Source organism: Myiozetetes cayanensis, unplaced genomic scaffold (assembly GCF_022539395.1).
Source record: "Myiozetetes cayanensis isolate MyiCay16 unplaced genomic scaffold, myiCay2020 scf17, whole genome shotgun sequence".
In the NCBI taxonomy this organism is placed as follows: domain Eukaryota; kingdom Metazoa; phylum Chordata; class Aves; order Passeriformes; family Tyrannidae; genus Myiozetetes; species Myiozetetes cayanensis.
Genome location: NW_026087378.1, coordinates 6823036 through 6841400, shown reverse-complemented (window position 1 = coordinate 6841400; position 18365 = coordinate 6823036). Strand labels below are relative to the sequence as shown.

The 18365-nt window shown below is 39.7% G+C and overlaps 1 protein-coding gene and 1 long non-coding RNA gene across 4 annotated transcripts in view; one reads left to right on the top strand and one right to left on the bottom strand.

Annotated features, from left to right (window-relative positions):
- The window catches only part of LOC126638554 (uncharacterized), a 1011613-nt gene that overhangs the window by 104254 nt on the left and 888994 nt on the right, over nucleotides 1–18365 (top strand). The window lies entirely within an intron of this gene.
- CPEB4 (cytoplasmic polyadenylation element binding protein 4) overlaps nucleotides 957–18365 on the bottom strand; it is a 41920-nt gene continuing 24511 nt past the window's right edge. For 2 of the 3 annotated variants that reach the window (XM_050312503.1, XM_050312504.1), the window contains exons 3-8: nucleotides 12467–12640; nucleotides 10113–10202; nucleotides 9499–9617; nucleotides 8519–8633; nucleotides 8147–8328; nucleotides 957–5387 (exon numbers count right to left, since the gene is read on the bottom strand). In XM_050312503.1, the coding sequence (XP_050168460.1) occupies nucleotides 5160–5387; nucleotides 8147–8328; nucleotides 8519–8633; nucleotides 9499–9617; nucleotides 10113–10202; nucleotides 12467–12640 (908 nt within the window). In that variant the 3' untranslated portion in view covers nucleotides 957–5159. Of the gene's footprint in view, nucleotides 5388–8146; nucleotides 8329–8518; nucleotides 8634–9498; nucleotides 9618–10112; nucleotides 10203–12466; nucleotides 12641–14523; nucleotides 14548–18365 lie in introns of all 3 variants that reach the window. The other variant, XM_050312501.1, reaches the window with a different exon arrangement.

The following is an 18365-nucleotide window of genomic DNA, read 5'->3' as shown; positions in this document are numbered from 1 at the left end:
AAGAGAAGGGTTCAAGGTGACCTAATTGTGGCCTTCCAGTACCTGAGGGGAGCTGACAAGGAAACTGGAGACTATTCACAAGGGCCTGGAGTGACAGGACAAGAGGGAATGGTTCAAACTGACAGAGAGTAGGGTTAGATTAGATATTGGGAAGAAATTCTTCCCTGTGAGGGTGGTGAGGCCCTGGCACAGGTTGCTCAGAGGAGCTGTGGCTGCTCCATCCCTGGAAGCGTTTAAGGCCAGGTTGGAGGGGCTTGGAGCAACCTGGGATAGTGCCCAGGGAAGGGGATTGGAACGAGATGATCTTTAAGGTCCCTTCCAACCCAAACCATTCTGGCATTACCTGGTGCCTCAGGGGTTCTCTCCTCACTGAACAGTCACCTGCCCAGTTACCTGGATTTCCCAGCTGTGTTTTGGGTTTCACCTCTCTGGATGAGCTGCAGAGAACACTGAGCACAAACAAGTGACCCGACTACAATTACCTGGCCAGGCTGACGCACTTAAGGCTGTGCAAAGAATGGGAAGGGCAGTGCTGGAACTGCTGAAGGGCTTTTCCAAACTTCCATGAGGTTTCTACCGAACACTCAACAAGCACCAAGTTAAACACTTAGCATTCAACACCTGGATCCAAGCCGTGGAGAGGGTTCTCAGAGCCTGATTCAACACAGAGCAGCCCTTCCTGGTGTCCAGCTCTGCCCATGGATTTGGTACTGACTGGGTGCAGCGTTCCGGGCTCTCGGCATCTCTCACCCTCCTTCCCCTCCCCAAGGAAACTTCACTGCAGTTTGGTGACCAGAACAAGGCAGTAGAACTTCCCCTAAAGCCCTTTTGACCTCACACAGCCCCTCATGCACCATAACCTCTGTCAAAATCACATCCCCCAGGCCCCACGAGCTTCAGCCGCAAAGGAACAAGTGTCTACAGGAAGATCAAAATAAAAAGGTTAAGGAGAAACATTGAGTTAAAAGTTTTATTCATTCAACATCTCACATTACAAATATTTAAAAATTATATGCATACTGGTATAAATAGTCATTTGCAAACTATTTAATAACATTAATTTTCACTAGCACTTCAACAAATGAACTCTTTAAAAAAAGTAACTTGTGTTATATAACTTAGAGTAGAACATACAAAAATATGAACTTAAACGTGAAAATGACTTTAATAAAAAATGAATTACCCTTATTTAAAATGCTATAATAAATACTACAACCTCCCCATACACAGTAAAAACTATATGGAAATTCAGCCAAGTAGTACAATTAACTGACATACTTAAATAACTTTTCCTTCTGATAATATGAGCAATACATTGGGGGAAAAACATATTAGGGATTAGTAAAAACTAGACACCCACTTGCTAAAAGTTTCACTTCCAAAAAATATAACAAAAAATCTGATGAAAATTATAAAAACTAATTATACTTTAAAATTTAAAAATATAAAAAATAAAACAGTTGAATACAATATTGTCCCAATTCTTACAATGCTATCACAGTAGCTTTAAAATAAGATAATAAAATAAAGCAAATGACCAAAACCTTTTATTCCATTTTTTTTAAAAATAATCTCAAATTTACATTAGTAGAAAGATTGATTTCTGATTCTTTTCTTTAGAAACACCAGCAAGAAAGAGGATTTACTAGAACAGTAGAAAATGACATTTTTAAATGTCTGCAATTAAAAACAAAGAATTACACTGCAAAGATCTTCCAGAAGTCTGAAATAGGTATTGCACATAACTTGAAGTTAACTTGCCACAATTCATCACATTCAAGTTTTAAATCACCTTTGAACAGAAGGTTTTAACTCTTCAAAAACACAAGGGGTGAATTATCAAGTCTTTCCAACAGCATCCTTATAAAACGCTAAATTCAGTCACTGCAAGGTTGAAATTTGCATTCTGCAGAGGTCTGTGTATGGAGAAGTAGAGACTATACCAAAAAGCACGGGGCAGTGGGGTTCCTTTACATATAAAATAATCAGAAACACTTTATTTTACATTGCAAAAATAACCATGTAATTACTCTGTAACTACACTGGAAAGGCCTGGGCGGAGCCAGGCCAGGGGGATCCGACTCCACGCTCCCTGACCCCGCTGCTCATCGAAGGGATACCCCACGACTGGTACCTAATTACACGTTAATCACGTCTGGAGCTACATGGTAACCCCAAAACTACAAACCCCATGGAATCAGAAGGACATGTCATCACTATTGAAGCACAGAGTAATGTATATAATTGTTTATGCCCTGTAAATCGAAGTGTAACCAAAGGATCTGTAAACACGCTTGTCACACAATCACAAGTGAATATTAGTAGAATAACAATTTCTTACATTAGTCATGCATACTAACATTACATGCCTGCCACCCAGCAGGCTCTCTTTTATTCTTTAAATATAATTTAAAAGAGCAGACACATTTCTGCATCAAACACCTAACATCGATTCTTTATTAATAATAAAAATGGCTAAACATTCACCAAAAACGTCTGCATTTGTGTATAATTTTTAAAAACTCAGTAAGAAGCGGTAGACAATTTTGATGGTTCTTGACTTTTAAATTTCTACACTATATTTATGCATTTAAATTTCATGGGTCTAAAGACAAGTGTCATTTCTCACTTTCATGCTTTTCTTCTTTAATTCTCAACTTTACATATACTATTTCTTAAATTATATGTACACCAAATACCTGGTGCTGGGCTAAGATGTTTAAGCAACATGCTTTCTTTTCTCTGCAGATTCTAAAATAGCATTGCCAGTGCACAACATCCATAATTCAAAATGTATGCAGAGCACTGAAATGTATAAAAAGCAGAATATAAGAAAATAAAATTTATTAAAATTATTTATATTAAAAAATGAAGTATATGAAGATCTCTCAGTAATAAAAGTACAAAAAGCTACTCTTTGCAATATGAAAAATTGAGGTATTGCATAAAGAGATATCCCGTCAGTGAAAAGTGTGCCTAAAAATGCTCACTGTTGGAAAAACAAGATATACAAAAGTAGTGCATAACAAATATACATTATGTGCATGACAAAATAAGTTAGCTACAAAAACACTGTACCGAAATTCAGCAGGTCATGTACAAAGGGAAAAAATTATTATTCAAAGCTAGTTCTCAAACAGTGTTATTTCTTGTAATGGAAACCCACCTCACCTGTTAGCTGGGTAGGATCGGCACAATAGCACACCCCAAGCCACCTACAAGCATTAAAAAAATTAAAGGAACATTCCAACTATAATTATGTACTTCAGAGAAAAAAAAGTCCCTGACAATCTACACAAGAGCACTCTGCATTTGCATTACTGTTGTCAATATTTTCAGGGATTTCAGTAAAAGCAGCTCCCTTGCTATACTTGACTAGTAGACAGCAAATGTCTCCATTTTGACCTTTGGAACTTGGTAAGGTATAAGTTCATTAAAGCCTGTATTGAAAATAAAAACTGCTTCTCATACAGATAATCGGGGCTGGGGGAAGGGGATGAGGGGGGCCGATGAGGGCTTTTAACGGAGCAGATGTTTTCCAAGCAGTGCTGAGGCAAGTCTTTGGTTTGGGAGGCTCTGGGACGGTCCCAGGCCACTCAGAAGATTGCCAATAAATCAGTTTATTTGCACACTGCTACATCCTCATCTGAGAAGTTGGCCGGGGCATTAGTTCAAAGGTAATAAAAATAATTTTCAGAACCACTCCTTCATTCGAGTATTTCAAACTACCCCCTGCACAGCTCACACGGACTGGGTTAATGCTTCTCAAGGTAGAACTCAGTTACAATAAAGCCGGCATTAACTTTGCGAGGTTGGCACTTCAAACACCTGCGTGTCTTTATCTCCCCAGAATTAGTTCTGAACAGGTGGAATCTTAGCTGGGATCTTTCTACAGGAAGAGTAAGAAAGGCCTATGCACACTTGCACCATTTCATGCACAAATTCAGAAAATAGTGCAAAACAAGATCTGAAACTCCTTCAGTTCATGCCTTCTGTTACAGATAAATTTGAGGGGATTTTAAACTAACTTTACATGGAAAACCGATAAAACAGCCAATTTGAGTTCGTGTGCCACAATGGAATATCAAAACTTCAGTAAAAATCAGTGATATCCTTGAGGTATCTTTAGGTTTTCTGCTTTTTCACGTCAAAATGGAGAGCAAAAGCTGGCCCCTGATGAATGTTAGTATATTAGGATATAGAGTTATATATAGCCATCAAAAATAAAATCTATATATTTATCCTTCAGGAGAGGAAATGCCAGTTCACTAGTTGTCATTACTCTAGCTTTGGTAGGATATCTAGGGCTGTAACCAGACAATTGAGTTCTCTCAAACAAAAAAAAAAGTGCACTCCCCCCTCAGTAGTAACTTGTACTCAACTTTTACATTCAGGAATTCTTAAAATGTAATCATTTTGATGAAAATATAGTAAGCTCTGCCTATCTCGTTAGTAATTTGGATGTGGGTGGTAGCCAGAGGCACGGTCAGATACACACCGAGCTAAAATTTCAGCCTCAAAACCCTTAAGAGATTAAAAAAAAAAAAAGAATTAAAAAAAGAAATCATTGTTATAGTGCTGCTTCAACTTTGCTCATGCATTTTTGTTGCTTTAAACATGCTCTTTCCTGTTGGTAGGTAAATGTTAACTTCATCTGTTGCTGGAAAAATCCAAAGTCCAAACAAAAAAGAGAGGCAAAAACAGGCTTCCCTGGGGGAAAAGTGTCAGAACAGACTGATAGTGTTATTGTTACACGGTTATTTAGTAAAAGTATTATTATGTTCTTTATTAACAATAATTTAATTAAAAAACCAAAATACTCTATTGTTTCAATTCTCTTTTCTTAATATTTTTCTCTCCTCTAAGAAAATGTTGCAGGAAATTAAGTGTTCTCTTGGTAGTAAAGACAAGAGAATGCAACTCACTTGCAACATGTTATCGATACGAAAAGGAGTTCCCAATACAGTTTTCAATGACAAGGTTCTATAAAATACCCATATTATAGGTCATTCTTTCATTATACTATTGTTTAAATTACAGACTACTACAAAAGGACATGCTGTGTGAGTAAGAGACGGGGCGGGGAGGGCTGGGGGCAGTCGGGAGAACAGAAGAGTGCACTTAATTGGAGGCCTGCAAATGAGCACTGCAGTGATCCTTTAGTTCCAGCGGAATGAAATATGTCTCGGGCGATCTCCTCCCTCCTTCACCAGGGGCTTGTGGAATTCCCTGCCAGCGCGTGAATGGATAGCAGCCCAGCAATATTCACAGTAATACTGCAGACAGGTAACGTTAGCACAGAAAAACGGAGCGAACTTCCCACCGCAACGGGCCCCCTGACATTCATCACAAAGCTGATCATCCAAGACATATGGCTTAACTTCCACCTGCGTTCAGAAAACGAGAAGAAAGTTCACAGTGCTTAATTGCAACGTAGATAATGACAGTTCCACACCACCTACTCGCTGTGTTGTAGCAGGATGGCCAGAGTTCTGTAGCAGGGAGTATTACACTCACGAATTTTTGCCCTGATTACACATGATCATGGCTGTTAAGCACCTAAAACTCCAGCCACTTGAGAACAGTTCTGCTCCCACTCCCTGATCCTTAAAAAAACCCCAGGAGCCAATGCTGACCATCAGCATCACACATGCGGTCACTGATTTATAGAAAGGCCCAACCAACCTACTGTTGATACACAGACTGCCATCAAACCCCTGGAGAATCCCGGGGGGTTATTTTTAAACATGGTGATGGCCAGTTAAGATCCTCCCCATTCAGGCAGGAATGGAAACTCTTTATACAACACTGTAACTGCAGATTAAATTAGCATGTGGTCTGCAAATTTCAATGTCAGAATTCCCAACATTAAAAAAAAGTTATTTATTATCCAAATAAATAGCTCATTTCTGTATTTTTTTTTCCATGGCTTAGTCCTCTCAGCAAAAGGAAATCCACCTGATTTGTTGGGATAAAATGAGAAGCTTAACAGGGGACTGATTCCCGCCTACGCTGTTGGCATTAAGGACTAGGTGATGGGCTGTAATTCAGTGCAGTAGAAACAAATATAGGTACAACTTCCTGCTCTAGAAGTGTTTGTGACCCTTCTCTGAAGCCCATTTAATTAGATGTATTCATAAACATTTTCAAACATCCAGACTTGGACTGGTTATCTCTACTGTTATCTCTGCATCTGCCCCAGGGCTGCTTCTCTCTGCATCTCACAAGCCTCTGAAATACCTCAGTCAAATAAGGACATCCACAAGTTCTTGTGTTTTTAAACTTACCCAATTTTATCACAGTCCAGACTGCAGTAGTCTGATGTCATTTGTGCTTACAGGACATATAAGCTACTCAGAGACAGCACAGCAGCCTTTTTAATGACCTCAGTTTTTCTCCTCTTCCAGTGCTCAAACTGCATTTCCCAAAACCCCTTTGTGCCAGCTCAGGAGAATGAATTTGTAGAAGAGTAGAAGCAGACAAATGTTCCTAATGCCACATTCTCCATCCCCAATCTGCTGTGCAGTGTGAGGTTGGGGATTTACTGAGGAGTGTTTGCTTCTCCAAGTGCTAGAAGGATGAAGATGCTACACAGGCCTCCTTCACATGGTGATTCTGCTCTGTTACCTCTACTCAGCCACCTCCAGAGGCCCAACTGCAGCAGAGGTGTCCTCAGCACATTTATTCAGAGTGTGATAGGAGCTGCAACTGCTCCCTGAGAAAAAGCTTCATCAGGTCCACTTAGGGTGGCAGCACTTGGCAGCAGTGCAGGCCACCAAACACTTCATTTGCATTATCTCTGTGAGGGCACACCCTTTAGCAGCACCTCCTTGCCTAATTCTACAGGAAATCCCTTATTGCTACTAATTTTATTTCTACAGAAGAATATTATTAGAAAATTATTAATAAATAGTACCTTATTAAAAAAAAAAAAGGCAGCATTGCCACTGCTGTACTTTTACCTCCCTCATGCACCCAATCCCTCCTGTAATGAATCCTCTGAGCACTTATCTCCACACATTTATTCTGAACGACACCAAAAAATGAGGAAATGAGGAGAGTGGGAGGAGACAAGGAAGGAAGGGGAAATGGATTGCAAAATCTTCGCTAGAGTTCACAAGTACTTACTTAAATTTGTAGTCCCACCAGCTTCAATGGACCTATTCACCCAAGTGTTGCTTATGCAAGCACAAGTTGCACAAGGGCGGCCCAAATTATTTGTTCAAAGCTGTTCAGAACTTATTTCGGAGCCAAGATTAGAACAAAGACATTCCAATTCACAGGCCCACAGTCAAATTGTTGTTACAGTTCTTCTACCCAAGCTTTGTAGCCAAAGCAGGATTGAAATGATAATGAGCTAATCAGCCAAGTTTGGAGGGTTTCCGCTGTATTAACTATAAAATTAAGATCAGTAGTGACAGTCATGTAGGAAAAATCCAGAGACAAAGGATGAATTAGACAGAACAGGAGATGTGAGCATCTGAGTTTCTCAAAATTGCGCTTTGAAGATCACTGTAACTGGCAGGTACATTTTATAGAGATGAGGAGGGCAGAAGCAAACGGCAGATCCATTTGGCATATCCTTCTAATTTAAAAAAATAAGGAATAAAATAATAAGAGAATAAAATAACTAAACACAGCCTTTACACAAGGTGTGGGGGATGACTGTGAGGCTGCAATGCACACAAACAAGTTTAAAAGGCATTACCATATGATGGTCTTGGATACCCAGCACACGCTGCGTAGCCCTGGGGTGGTTCTGCCCTTCTCCCAAAAGATGCAGAGCAGGAGCAAGAACTGCTCCATCTCTGGCAGATACCTCACTCCCTGCATTACACAAACACTACAAATACTTGCAGTGGGAGCATATGACAAGTGCAATATTCTTATAAAAGGGCAAGGCAGCTGACATGCTTCCCACTGTGCTCAGCAATTCAAGAAAGTCTGTTTCACAGTTGCCTCCTACGTTCCAGAAGCAGCAGCTCTGTACCACTCCCTCATCCTTATTCCGCGTTGCATCTAAGCGGCCCAATCCAGCCCTAAATATGCAGTTAATCTGATCTAACATTTACAGCTTTCACAATGACAGCGTTTACAAGGAAGAGCATTTCTGGAGGAAGCACAGAGCGGGGAGCACAGCCCTTACCCGTTTATCAATCTCTCCGTGCTGCAGCTGAACAAAGCGAGCGCTGATAGCAGCAATGTAACTCTGTTGATTAGAAAATGCAACCCGCCCAGCTCCTTTGGGGTACTTCAGCTCGGGGTCCGTGTCGATTCCAGCATAGCACACCCCTCCGTACAGCCGGTCCATGATCATCGCCAGCTCCACTAAACCACAAAGGAAAACCAAACAGCGCTGTAGAATCGGCAGGTTTTGTTCTAAAAGCATCCAAACGATCACTCCAAGTTGTGCTCACGTCCCCCAGTTAATATTCCCTTGCTGAAATCCTCGTTTCCCCCACTGCTCCCCAAACGAGGCTGCACACCCAACATGCCCAGTGGAACACGCAGTGTGTACCTGCTCGTAAAGGCCGAGGAACACCACCAACAAAAATGGTTTTTCTTGGGTCAAGAGGCTGTGAACCATCCATAACAAAATCACTATCACTAAGGTTCCAAGGCCGGATCTGAACCTATGGACAAAAAGCCTTTTTTTTTTAACCATTCACAATTCAAAGTATCTCAGAAATATAAATTAAAACAGTGTCCTACAAAGAAGAAAATTTCTTAAACAGCCATACTTTGTAAACTCAGTTTCTACTTGTTCAGCAATCATTTCTCAAAATGAAGTGGTAATAAGCTCTCTTAAGGCAGACCATTTGACGGTACTAAATTTCAACACTTCCTTGTTACCCAAATTTCTGGGAAAAAAACCCTCACCCTCTACTTACACGTTTACTTAATCATGACTGAACTGTTCTGTACAACTCCCCCCTGGTGCTCACAGATCTACCCTGCTCATATTGTCCCAGCCAAATGTGAGCACCAGACCAGCCTTATCTCAATGCAACAGGCTCCAGAGTTGCCCGTTTATTTACTGTGCTGCTTTATATTTGTCTACAGCTGGCCAAATTTGAAGCACAGGGATATAGCAGAATTCTCTCCAAACTCTTAACAGGCTTGCATCAGCCCCCAAACCATTTGTACTAATAATTTATACTTCAATGCCACACTGTGCTTTTTAGGATTTGTCTCTGTCAAAACACGTTACCTACAACACTCAAAGACATTATGAATTCTACATTTTCCTCAATAACAAGCATAAAGTACCTGTCTGGAAACACATCTTTTTCTAACAAAAATATGCATTGTAACTAGACTAAAAAAATCTCATGTCTATTTCAAAAATAAGTACATTGGCCTCTTCTCTTTGAAGACTTAATTTGACACCTTAAAAAACCTAGAGACTAACATTCTGAAGACAGAAAAGACGCATCTGAAGAGACCAGGTTCTGGTTATCACACAGGAATTGTGCAGGCCCTGACAATTCCACCTACCGGTTTGTCTTTGATAGTGGGGCTGGAAACACAGAGATAGAGCTTTCCATCTTCTTCAATACATGCATCAATCAGTGCCTGCACAGAGCTTTCATCTTGGAACAGCAAAAATGCATATCCTACCAAAGGGAAATCAGGCATGTAACTGCTTTTGCCTATTTGCCTATAGGATAATAATTTAACCCAGAATTATGCTTGACACTGTGTCATCACACTGTCTCACAGTAAGGGACGAGCTTTAAGGTGCTCTCAACACATTTACAGCCCTCTGGTTGATGATATAAGGAACAAAATCTTTCCCAGCTTCTGTGGAAGCCATTTAGTCCCTTTAAAGAACTATTTAGGGTTAGGTTAAACATTAAGAACAACAGGCAGAGAAAAAGGAAAATGGAATAAAGCAAAAGCAGGACACTAAGGAAGAATTCTTTTAGCGAATAACAATTGCAAAGCCACGCTCCAAACTTCACCAGTTTATAACAATCCCAAGGGCTGGTTGTTGGGATTTTTTTCCCCTAAACATTGTGTCATTGTAAAAATTGTCTTCTCTAAAAGGGAGTCTTATAAAGAAAAATTATTCTAAAATGCTCATATGATGTTGGGTTTTAGTTATTTACCTTTAGGAGGAAAATAAGATTTGCTCTCTGCCTTGTGTGGCCAGTCTACAATCAAAGGTCCAAAGCGACGAAAACTAGCAGTGATCTCATCTGTAATAGGAGAGAGGAAAAGGCATGAATTTAAATCAAAATAAATTGAATTTAAGACATCTGAAGAACACTGATTTCAGGTAGCTTCATCCTATAAACAAACATTCTGTGACCCTCAAGGTTCAGCTGCTCATAGGAATGATCAGTAGCTGATGAGAAATCTTTATGACAAGAGAACACTCGTTATGAAACAAGACAAACCAAAGACCAAGCTTTGCTTTCTACTTTTAATTACAAATAAAAGTTCATAACCCACTAATTCGCAGGAATGGAGTCCCTGCATCTATACAGTTATAACAATCCAGCTTCAACCATTCTCCCACAGAGTTTAGAGGCAAATTGTTGACTCGCTAGTAAACAGTCAGCTCTGCCAATGTAATTGTGGAGGACTGGAAACAAATGAAGGGACTATCACAAGACCCAGCCATGCCTGTTCCCATCACATCCCAGTGCCACATGTGCACACACTATTGAGCTTGGCCTCAAACTAAAGTAGAATGAACTTGAAGGACACTTGTAGGTGAAATGGCAAGAACATGTTACTGGATCAAGGGGTAATTCATGTATCTATTTCAAATTCTGCCCTTGACCTCAAATTCCTGGTAGAAATTTGCATAAGTTAGTTCCACAGAAGCCTTCTATTTGGGATTTTGTTCTTGAAATTGAGTAATTATTCCCTTTTCCTTCTCCACAAACACAGTTGAACTGTCACCAATTAAAGTTCTCTGCTCAGCCCTACTCTGCTTCTGGTGTTCCAGGGCTTCCTGTACCAGAACTGTGGGGGTCCCTAATACACAATTTAGTGGATTTTCACCATCATATTCAGTTGGAAAGCTGAGAAGGTGTTGCCAATTATGTCTTTTTCAGTTTGGTTACACAATTTGATGGCATTGCTAATGAAAGAGCGACTGACAAGCTTCTCTGTGCCCTTCAGATCCCCAGGAACACCTCCAGCAATGGTTGTGTGTCAGGGTTACACACTGATCAAGACAGAAACCAAGAAGAACAATACTTGCACTACATATCTATTCTTAAAATAAATCTCAATTCAGACCAGCACTTAACTCAAATTTAATGTTAAAGCACATACACGAAATGCTTTCCAGAAACAGGATCAGAACAACCTAAAAAATTCAACTGTGGTGTAGATTTTAAACTGGATACTCCTTATTCTAATTCACACTTGTGCAGTTAACATGATGAGCCCTGACAGAAGCAACTCAGAAATTAAAGCCACTGTCCTCATACAGGAAGATCCTGTTCTTCAATATTTGGGATCCAGAGACCAAAATATTGACGTGCTCCTCTGCTTTTAAACCCACAAAGGTGACAAAGTTAAGAAACAAACAAAACCCAAACAACAACAACAAAGAGAGACAAGGTCGTTTTTCCTCTTGCAAACAGCATATTACATTTGACCTTTTAAGAAAAAAGTAGCTCTAATGTTTGAAATTCAGGTTGCCATGTCACAGCAGTGCACACTGTCATGCATTATGAGTTCTCTGACACAATTAAACAATTCTGTGATTTAAAAAAAGAGCAGCTTCTCAGATTTATTGCTGCATTTCTTTTAAGCACTGTCCCAGCACACTCATATATACAGAACACATTGCTCTGGTGAAACAAAGCTTTACAACACGTGTGCATGACTTCTTTTCTTTTCTTTTTTTTAATAACAATTGCAATGTTCTGCCACTATGTCTGTCTGATGGACCCACCACAAATTCCTGGTGCCTCACGGGATGCCCCTGCACAGATTCATTCCTGTCTGGGTTCTCAACATGCACATGTTTGAAACGACCACCAGACACAAGCACTGCTGGAAACAACCTCAACAGCTACACATGAGCAACCAAACACAGAACTGGGACTTACTATCCCATACAAATTTTATAGAACCCCAAGCAATGCTTTTCCTACTACTGACTTCTGGGGCCTGTAAAATGATTATAATGGATTTATGAGTTTCAACAGGTGATATTTGCTTGTTTATTTTTGCACTTTTATACTTTTGATATTGCTGAAGTCAGGTAAATGTGTGGTAATGTGATTTTCTTCTTCAGTGGCAGAAACACGCTACAGTCTAACCCACCCTGAATTATCTCACATTTGGCTCGGACTGCAAGTGGTAAAGGCAAAGATCCATTTCCGTATCAAAGAGCCTGGAAAACAATCATTCCTGAGCTAACAGACAAAAGGTTTCACACCCCAGTTTTGCCATTAAGGCAGAAGCAGCTGTTCTGGGTGAGATTTTCTGGGTGTACCTTCATCAATATCCGGTGGCAGTCCCCCGACAAAGACTTTACGGGAGTAGCGCTCCACGCGCTCTCCGTTCTGGTGGGAGAAGCAGTGAGGTGATCCCAAACCACTGTGCAGAGTCTGATCCCCACGCCCATCATCCAAGAAGCCATCTTCCATTGGAAACAGTGAAGACTGACCTGAAGAGGGGGTTAAAAAAAAAAAAAACAAAACAGGAGAAAACCCACATACTAACAGAACAAAGCACACACTGTTTAAATAATTGGGAAAAATGCACCAGTTGCTGCATCAGCAGAACTGTGAGCAACCCGCCCTCTGAACGAGCAGTTATGCTCCCAATTTCATGTGACCCTTTTGGTTTTCAGTATCATTCAGCAGCTCAAATGCATTATTTCCTACCTCCTTCATAACTGCACTGCTGCTAATACAGACTTGAAACAAACTGGTATTTCTAAAAGATGCTCAAGTTGACCATTTTTCTGTATTTCATGTTTCCAATTAGATTTCTTTTAACAAGTGTAAAAAGAGAACATAAGCCAATCCAGCCATATATCACATTTTCCAGTGAACTGCTTCTTACAGTGAGTCAATACGATTTCATGGTGCAGATGGGAAAACAAGAATTCTACCAGCTAAATACATCACACATTTAAATTAACTGATATCAAAGCACATCATAAACCACCCACTTGTAAATAACAAAAATAACCTGATGAAAACAGGAAGACCCACTGTCATTTACTGCAAAGACTGAAAACTGTCCCCCTTCCAAGTTTCCTTTGATGTTATGACAGAGTTCTGTTAATGGAATCATTCTAAGAGAAAATGTTGTAAGCTTCCCCTCATAGTCCAGCACCCCTCTATGATAATCCTTTATCACAGATTTCCTAATAATATTAATTACTTTCAAATAACCACCTTTTATAATAAATGCAACTGTTTAACATCATAAACAGAGCACCTGCTGTTCTCTTCTATGAATTCCCTCTTTAGTTACAGTATTCAAGAGCTACACAACAAACTGAGTAGACTTCCACTTATTTAAGGAGCATTTTAGGAATAAATATATATAGGGAAAGTAAGTAATGAGGTGTGCTACAAGTTTTAGGATACATTTCCTTTTGCCTATGATGGGATATACTATATCTGCTTTTTCAGGATTCATCACAATCTATCACAGAAATGCATTGGTGAGGTTAATTTATCCTGCTCTTGCTTCCTTCCTTGGAAAGAAACTGATTTTAAAAAAAGAAAACATCTTGAAAACAGAAAATATGACCAATATTCCAGACGTTTCCCATGTAAAAAAATCAGACAGCTAACAAGGTGAAAGAAAAAAAAATGTAATAAAATCCACTGTCCACAGAATTTACATGAAAAAAAAAAAAAATGGAAGGCTCGATCAGGTTGCTTTATTTGCAATTTCAATAATATGTTATACACATTTAATTAAAATAAAAGTCAAGTATAATCAGGCCTATTTCTGTAGCTGGGCAAACCTGCTTCCTACTCTGAGAAAAATACTGTAATATTGACTTAACCATTGCTTTTCCCTAATGAACTGCTGCACATGTAATTTGTTTCATGTCTCAAGACCCCAGTCCTGCAGGTATTGCTGAGAAGGGAGCAACTTCCCAAACCTAACCAGCCTTTGCAGGTTCATCAGCTGCTGTTGGGTAACTCCACACTCACGCTGGCAGCATCTGGTTACTGAACCCAGCAGGCCAGGACATACATTCACTATAGACTGTGTTCCATCAGCACCCAAAATAAACTTCTCCAGCATTGGCATTCATAACAGACACACAAACACAGCAACACAGCCCCCCCAGGGTAACAAATCATACAGGTGATGTCCACTGTAAGGATTGTGACCATTTCAGCCTCAAGTACTCCCTAATTCAGTTAAAATGTTGATTTATGGCATGCAGACTCCATAAACTTATGTGACACTGCTCCTTTATCGTCTTAAATTTTGGACTTTGCCCTCTAGTAACAACTTAATGTTATTTCTCCCATGAGACATTGTCAACATTAGAAAATTAAATAGGAATATTGTTACCTCGCCTTCTCCCATATGTCCTTGCTGCATGTTAAATGAGAAAGAAAACAGCCTTTCAATCATTGTTATAAGGACCAAAAGACCTCGTTGTATCGCCTTTATACTGACTCAGTGATTCTCAAGCCTTTTCATATCCAGGTCATTTAAAATGGTGTTCACAAGCTGGCCCCCCCCACCCCCCATGGCTTCCTCACACCATCTCTGTTACTTACTGATAAAACACATTGACAGGAGACTGACAAAGTGGATATGGATAATGAAAGAGACTTTTGGAAAACAATTTTAGTCCTCAATTTGCACATTTATTTTTATTTATTTCTTTATTTTAATCTGTGTCTGGGTGTGTGCCTATAAGCAAATGGATCTTTTCTAGTGCACCAAGGTCTCTGCCTTGCCAAGTTCCAGAATACTCTAACACTGATCTTCATCTGAGCTGGAGGAAAAGCCCTGACAGAAAGAAAGGGAAGGACTACTGGGTTACTTTCTGTTTCGAAATTAGTTTGCTGTAAAAGCTCTGCACAACTCACAAAATCCTTGGTTAAATCATTACTGGCAAAGAACCAGCTGAAATACTGACAAGTCAAGGACAAAATGTCTGGGCCACTAAAATTGCCTTCCAGACCCTCTGCAGTCTGTGTACAACAGTACAGATTATCTCATACTAACTCAGTACACTGTGCTGGAATAATTCAAGTTACCCACCAGCTCCTACTTTTCACGTTTCAGAACAAATCATTCTACCACTGAAAACCGTAACATTTTCTGTGCTGGCTTCCAGGACCCATTGTCAGAGCATGGCCAAACTTTCTAATCAAACTTGCACATTCTTTCTCTTTTAATCTCATTAAAATCTGTTTCTGAAAGCAGGCCAACTGTTTTCAAAACTTGGATTCTCCTGGCAAGTACTCTGAGAAACTCTGAGCACATCATGTGTTTTATTTTGCTTCCCCATTCAAAATTGGGGCCAACAATTTAAGCATTTAAATATTTGTAAACCACAACAATACAGGAGTCGTTTCCTCTTTCAAAATAAAAACTGTATCAGTCCAAATTACTTCATGATTATTTAACATCTGTCAGATCATTTCACTCCTCTGATCTTTTGCAGGTAGAGGCACTCACAACACCAAGAACACAAAACGATGAAGCCCCGGTTCTTGGACTGGAGCATATTCTTGAGGCACAGGTTTTATGGGAGAATCTTAAAGGCTGAGGGTCTTTACAAGTATAATTTTTCCATGGTAATTCTGAATTATACAAATCCAGGATGCTGATATAGTCCTCAAAGCTGAAATTTAAGGATTTTTCACAGAAGGCAATCACAATCTTACTGCGTCCCTGACAAAATTCGGCAGCCTTTGCTGAGCACTTTCAAAACCAGCTCTGCCTATAAAGCCATAAAAATCCTGCTTGTGGTTTCTAAATTACTAACAAAAGCACACAGCCTCCTTCAGTTGGTACACCCACTCCTGGCAGCAAAGCGTGGAGCACAGACCCGATTCCCAGTGTGGATCTGTGACCACAGTTCAGGTCACCTGTGGCACTCAAGGCTAGAGGATTTTTCTCCTTTACCAGAACCAAAAACAACAACAAAAAAGGTTCAGCCACGAGCTAGGACATATTTCCAGTGCCAAATACTACTGAAGAAGTTTTGAGAACCAAATACTAAGATTTTTTTCTTCTTCTACCTAATTTGCTTCTTATTTTCTGCATTTGCTTCATCTAAGCCGCAAAATACCAACATCTGACATTTCAAAACATTTCTCAGGAGCCACAGTTTATAAACTACCCCAGTACAGCACAGATACAAACTTTCTCTGCTCACTGAATGCAGAGTTCATCACACGCCATTAATTTCACACAATGTGAAACTTTGTGAAATACAAACAGCATTGAAGTGAAGGAATGTTCTTTTGGCAAGCCAGGAAGGCAGCTGAGTTACCCTTTCTGTCCCTGGCTTTCATAATTTCATATTAAGAGAAATCTTTGCTACAGGAATACCCAGCTCAGCTGCCACCCAAATGAAGCCTAAACTGCTTCCAACCAGGGAAAAAGATTTAATTCTGGGTACCACAACACTTGCCCATCCCCTAAATGAGACATTCTTCAATGTTTCACATAATTGCATGAAGGGCCTAGGACTGATTTACTTATCTCACAAGATGTTTCAGCAACAATTATGTTACAAAACCTAAAAAACACAAAGTGTTTGTGTAACCAATTCATCTGCTCATTAACAACCAATGCAGAGATGGTTGTCCAATAAAATCAGTCTGAAATCTACATGCTATTAGCAGCTGCTTAAATTATTTTGTCCCCTCAGCCCTCCCTGCAACACTCCTTATGTCAGAAATAAAGCCATGCAGAAAGTCAATGACCTCTTGCAAAAATCTGCTGCTTTTACTGTCTTTCATTTTAAGGAACATCATGAATAAGAAACCCGCTCAAATTTTTGTGTCTTCTCCTCATTTGAGCCCATTTCCATCTCTCCCTTCTTTTTAACAGCTGGGCTGTTTTCTGTTTCACTTAGGACTGAAATTTTACAGAAACAGAGGTATCAAAGTTCCATAGGATTATTTCTGAAAGTGAGCTAGATATCTATGGAATCTATTGGAGAAAACATTTACACTTGCCTTAGTTTTACTTTTAAGTTATAGAAAAATAACTGAAATACATTCTGGTTTAGCCATTACAACACCAAAGCCTTATTTGTACATTTTTTTACACTGAACTATATTTTGCAATTATAGCAAGATTTACAATGTTGTGCACAAGGCCATTAAAATATGAACTATAATATTTTACTACCTTTTTCCCCACTACTCCCTGAGGGCAGGTAGGGTTGACTGTAACTCAGGAGAGAGATTTTATCAGCAGTGTTTCACAATGCCTTTCAGATGTCATGCATGGATCACGTGTTTTTACCACAGGTAAGAGCACATTTCCCAAGAGGTTCTATAAGGTCACCTCCAGCCCTATTTCACGTCTCCTTAACCAAACCAAGAGCAAAAAAAAGAAGAATTCTAAAAAACATCTATTTTTAACATACCTTTGGTTAAATTCTCTCTATATGAGGGTGCAATTTAGAGACTCAAACAGTTTTTTTGCAGAGAGGTATATATACTGTCTTAAATTAGAACATAAAAATCTTATCTACCTCTACATTATACACAAAAGTATTTCTATATAATAGAGCCTTACAACTTAAGTCTTAGATGACATTTGCAACATGAAAACAGATGACTGACTGTAGTGACAGGACAAGGGGGAATGGTCTCAAACTGATAGAGAGTAGGCTTAGAATGAATTTTGGGAAGAAATTCTTCCCTGTGAGGGTGGGCAGGCCCGGGCACAGATTCCCCAGAGAAGCTGTGGCTGCCCCATCCCTGGAAGTGTTCAAGGCCAGGCTGGATGGGGCTTGGAGCAACCTGGGCTAGTGGAAGGTGTCCCTGACCATGGCAGGGGTATGGAATGAGATGGTTAAAGTCCCTTCCAACCCAAAGCATTATGGGATTCAAAGGCAGGCAAAAAAAAGGTATTCTTTTTTCTGCATTCCTTGATTTTAGTTCTAAAACAGTATGGACAAAAGGATTAGGCTCCAGTTCTATGACTGTTAACATGAGCCATGAGCCTGTGTGCAAAAACACTGCCCAGTTCAAGCCCTTAATCTCATTCCAGTCAAATTCTCCCAAGCACATGATATGTTGACTGTGGAACAACAGCCAATGCATGGTAGAGAGTGGCACCAACCCAGGATCCCTGATCCAGCATACATTCCATCAATACAGAAGAAATTGAACAAAATTTTTAACAAATCTACACTGACAGTGAACTTATTCCAT